The following is a 4,926-nucleotide window of genomic DNA, read 5'->3' as shown; positions in this document are numbered from 1 at the left end:
CCTGCTGAATAATTTTTAGACACATTCTAAGTAGCTTAAACATATAAGGAACATTCATTTCACCTTTTGTTGTTCTTTGTCTCCTTATATTTCCTTTCCTAATTAGGAACTAACCACCACCATGTCGAGCAAAAGGGCAAAGACCAAGACCACCAAGAAGCGCCCCCAGCGCGCAACATCCAATGTGTTTGCCATGTTTGACCAGTCACAGATTCAAGAGTTTAAAGAGGCCTTCAACATGATTGATCAGAACAGAGATGGTTTCATTGACAAGGAAGATTTGCATGATATGCTTGCCTCCCTGGGTAATGATCAGTTTTAATATTAATATACTAGACGAGAGGCCCGATGCATGAAACTCGTGCAGGGGTCTTGGCCCTGTCGCCTCTGTCTCAGTCCCCACCTGCTGCGGCTTTGTCCGGAGGGAAGGACATCCAGAAGGATGGCTGGTCTAATTAGCATATTGCGCTTTTATTATTATAGATAGGATTTTTGTAATGTCTTTTATGTTTATTTCTTAAGTCTTAAAGTTCTATGAAGCCAATCGAATGATGTTATAGTTTACTAAATAAGATTCAAAGTCTAGAGCAGTGTCTCCCAAAGTGTGGTCCTTGGACCACCTGCATTGTCAAAATGTTTACTATGATGAATAGGTGATACATTTTGTGATGTAATCAGAATTATGGCCCTCTTTTTTTATTTAGGAAAAAATCCAACTGATGAGTATCTAGATGCCATGATGAATGAGGCTCCCGGTCCCATAAATTTTACCATGTTCCTCACGATGTTTGGTGAGAAGTTAAATGGCACAGATCCAGAAGATGTCATCAGAAATGCTTTTGCTTGCTTTGATGAAGAAGCAACTGGTAATTACCATGATTTAATTTTTAGTTATGGTAACTAAAATATATAACTTGAAATATGATGACAGTACTCTCAGGTTTATACCATACCTGTTTGTTCAGTTTTGTTTTAGATAGGCTTCTCCGATGGCATCACTCAATTTACTGCCTCTGCATTTAAATATTTGATTTAAAATTTAATGGGTATATTTGAAAGTTTTTAGGAAAGTTATACTCCATAAGGGTTAGGCTCAAAGTAAATATGTATTGAATGAATAACTTTTACTAGTGTAATCTTGGGTAAAGTGTAAATTGCTATAGGCCATGACACCAGTACAGTCCTATGTTTGTTTATCAGGTACCTCTCAGTTCTGAGATTGTTTAAATCTGGTATGAAACTCTCTGGTTTCATATTGCTTTTCTGCATAATAACTGTGTGAGTTGGGACAAGTTACGTAACTATCTAAATCTCTGTTTTCTTATTTGTAAAATGGGCAATAGTATTACCTACCTCACAGGGTTGTTGTGAGGATTAAATGAAGAAATGAGATAATAGCATATTGCCTGGCCCAGAGTTAACTCTCAGAAAAACCCAAAAAGATAACTACAGAAATGCCTGATCCTTTGACAGAAGTGTATATAAAAGATAAGAGGGCAAGTTTTTAAAAGGAAGGCACACCCTTTGGTTATGCATTACTTGGAGTAGTTTACCAGTGAATAAGCCAAGCACAGTTTGGTAATGGAAGCATACTGTCCCCACTTTGGCTTTCCAGGCTCCCCACAATATGGCCTCTTTTGGCCTATTCAAGTATACCACTCGCGACTTTTATATCATCTTTCTAACCGCCTTTCAAGCTACTCTGTGCATTGGTGTCCTAACTTACCTCCACCATTTCTGCCTCTATGTCTCCCTCATCATACCACCTCTCCCTCCTCCTGAACTTGAAACTCTTAACTTTTTTTTTCTGGGAGGACTGAGGAAGAGGCAGGCAGAGGAGACTTGCTTTTTTTCTCCTAAAGACACTTGTGTATTGATTGAATTTTTAAATTGTAAGCAGGTGTTTGTTTTTTTAATGGAGGGAAATAAAACCATAAAAGAGTAAAATGTCTTATCCATTCTTCAGACTCTTCAATTGTCATATTCTTTATAGAGCCTAGTCTATACTTTCCTACTATTTTTTTCCTACTCAGAAAACTTAAAGTCTCTTTTTTTCTAAATATATTTTTATTGATTTCAGAGAGGCAGGGAGAAGGAGAGAGAGATAGAAACATCAATGATGAGAATCATTGATTGGCTGCCTCCTGCATGCCTCCTACTAGGGATTGAGCCTGCAAACTTGGGCATATTCTCTTGACCAGAATTGAACCTGGGACCCTTTGGTCCGCAGGTCGACGCTCTATCCACTGAGCCAAACCAGCTAGGGCGTCTCTCCTTTCTTTCCACTTCCAGATTAATTTTATTAATCTCTCTTCTGATACATACTGTGTGTACTTACTTCCAATCATCACAGTCTCTTCCTGTTTCCAGGGTAATGGCTGTGTGTCTTCAACGGCATTATTTTCCCATCTCTGTAAGCCCTTCTACCACCCACCATAGTCCATTGCACATAGTCAATGATTAGTTCATGTGATAGTTGAATGACTTGGCTATAGATGATTATTGATTTCTATAAGCTGAAAATCTAAGATTTTTGGTGCCTGTTTTTTTTTATCCTCACTCAAGGATAATATATTTCCTATAAAATTAGTTTAAATTATAAGGTCACTTCCCATAAGAAACTCTAGAGCTATGGTTCTTGTTGTTTTTCCAATTCAATCTGAGATTAAAAAAAAAAAATAGCCCTGGCCAAGTGCCTCAGTTGGTTGGAGTGCTGTCCCATACACAAAATGGTAGCACAGGGGTCCTCAAACTTTTTAAACAGGGCGCCAGGCCACTTCACTGTCCCTCAGACCGTTGGAGGGCCGGACTATAGTTTTAAAAAAAACTATGAACAAATTCCTATGCACACTGCACATATCTTATTTTGAAGTAAAAAAACAAAACGGGAACAAATACAATATTTGTATTTGCATGTGGCCCGCGGGCCGCAGTTTGAGGACCCCTGTGGTAGCAGGTTCAATTCCCAGCCTGGGCACATACCCAGATTTCAGGTTCGATCCCCCTGGTCCAGGTGTGTGTGTGGGAGGCAACCAATCGATGTTTCTTACATTGATGTCTTTCTCCCTCTCTCCCACTCCCTCCCTTCTTCTATCTAAAATCAATTTTAAAAAATAAAAATATCAATGGCAGATAATAAATCAAGAAAGACGTCAGGACTTTTTTTTTTTTTTTAATCTCTCTGGATGATTCTGATTCTCATGTGCAGTTAGGTTTCATGAGAAACCTGCTTTCACACTTCCAGAGTAGAAAGCACACCTTTTGGCTCACCACTCCCATCCCCAATTCTTAGCCTGGTGACTGTGACATAATTAATGCTCAAACATTTACTCAGTATTTTTGCACACTCTGGTCTTGGCCATATTTGTTATGAATTCTAAATTAGGTTTTAAGAAAACAAACATTTAAGAATCTCATTTTACATATTAAAAAACAAAGTCAGAGGTAAAGTGAAATATCTGAAATAACATAGCTTGTTAGAACTGGACTTCAAGACTCCAGCATTTTTTTCCACTGAAGCACTTTATTGATTTTATAATGTGGTATTGATTTTAGTGTTATTTACTTATAGAATAAGTATGACCATTCATGCTACTTTAAAGAACCATAAGGCATAGATTCCTTAGTCATACTATATTGCTTTTATTTAGGCATCAGTTTAGCCCCTATTATCAAGAGATTAGGAGATGGATGTGGAGGAAGATTGTTAGAGCAGAGCAGGTTAATGCCACTAGGCAACTACCCGTTTTCTAGACAACTGCTGAGGCTGACTTAACCATGTAGAGACCCATATTTCATGTATGTGCATATTTATAGTTCTTAGCATAGAGCATACATAGTCAAGTGTAGATGCTCCTTGTAATTAATCCTCAGAGTAGTATATATTCTGAACTCCAGTTCTTTATTTTTTAGGCACCATTCAGGAAGATTACCTGAGAGAGCTGCTGACAACAATGGGAGATCGGTTTACAGATGAGGAAGTGGATGAGCTGTACAGAGAAGCGCCTATTGACAAAAAGGGAAATTTCAATTACATTGAGTTCACACGCATCCTTAAACATGGAGCAAAAGATAAAGATGACTGAAAAGAACTCCAAATTGCAGCCAAATGTTCTTTGTCGCCACATTGGGTATTTCTGAGACTTTCTCTTAGAGTCCGTAACATGCCCTAGCTTTGCAGCTTTTGCCTTTCTTGTGGTATTTATTCTCAGCCATTTTGGGCACAGCCATCTCTATAATCAGACTGGAAGTAGGACTTTTTGTGATTTTCAGATTAGAAAGTAGGTAATTGAACTTACCAGCCTTCCCCACCCCCTCATAACTGCAATCTACACAGAGTCAATATATTTTTTCAGAAAAGTAATTCACTCAATTTTTTTCTGAACCATAATTAAATTTTATGATCAAAACTTACTTGTTTAAACTTCTTTATTTATCAAAACTGACTTTTATTTGTTTTAGTTGCATCTTTCAATGAAAGGTAGATGAGGCAAAAACCTAGAAAATGGTGTGGTTGTTTGACCTTTTCCTTACTTCTCCCAGTTTTCCTAACAATCCTATCTCCTCTGCTACTCATTCGTCCCCTCCCAAAGAAATACAAGTTGAACTGCCTTAATTGTGTTTACTACACTTTGTCTTCCAATTTTAAAAATAATTTGCTATAGGATTTGCATATATATGATAGTTTTAGTAGTTGTAAATCCTTAAGTTTAATATACCTAGCAATGTTCCTCCTTATCTGTCCTAAGCTTTTCGTGTCATTTAAAATTAGACCAGGCCAATGAGTTTAATTTTAATTTGTCCTCATTTTTAAAACTATGTTAGACTCAAAGGGTCTATGGAATGCTACTAACAAGAGATTTTTTTTATATATATTTCAAAATGTTGGAAATACAGTACAGCATTTTTTATTATATAAAACTTTTT

General features: G+C 37.1%; 1 protein-coding gene across 2 annotated transcripts in view; it reads left to right on the top strand.

Annotated features, from left to right (window-relative positions):
• Positions 1–4,615, top strand: part of LOC102752364 (myosin regulatory light polypeptide 9) — a 10,043-nt gene extending 5,428 nt beyond the window's left edge. For both annotated transcript variants that reach the window (XM_006761860.2, XM_015562697.1), the window contains exons 2-4: positions 107–305; positions 705–866; positions 3,913–4,615. In XM_006761860.2, the coding sequence (XP_006761923.1) occupies positions 122–305; positions 705–866; positions 3,913–4,085 (519 nt within the window). In that variant the 5' untranslated portion in view covers positions 107–121 and the 3' untranslated portion in view covers positions 4,086–4,615. The remainder of the gene's footprint in view (positions 1–106; positions 306–704; positions 867–3,912) is intronic.
• The last annotated feature ends 311 nt before the right edge of the window (positions 4,616–4,926 follow it).

Source organism: Myotis davidii, unplaced genomic scaffold, assembly GCF_000327345.1.
Source record: "Myotis davidii unplaced genomic scaffold, ASM32734v1 scaffold96, whole genome shotgun sequence".
Taxonomy (NCBI): domain Eukaryota; kingdom Metazoa; phylum Chordata; class Mammalia; order Chiroptera; family Vespertilionidae; genus Myotis; species Myotis davidii.
Note: the sequence above shows the minus strand (reverse complement) of the source record. Positions and strands in the feature narration are given on the sequence as shown.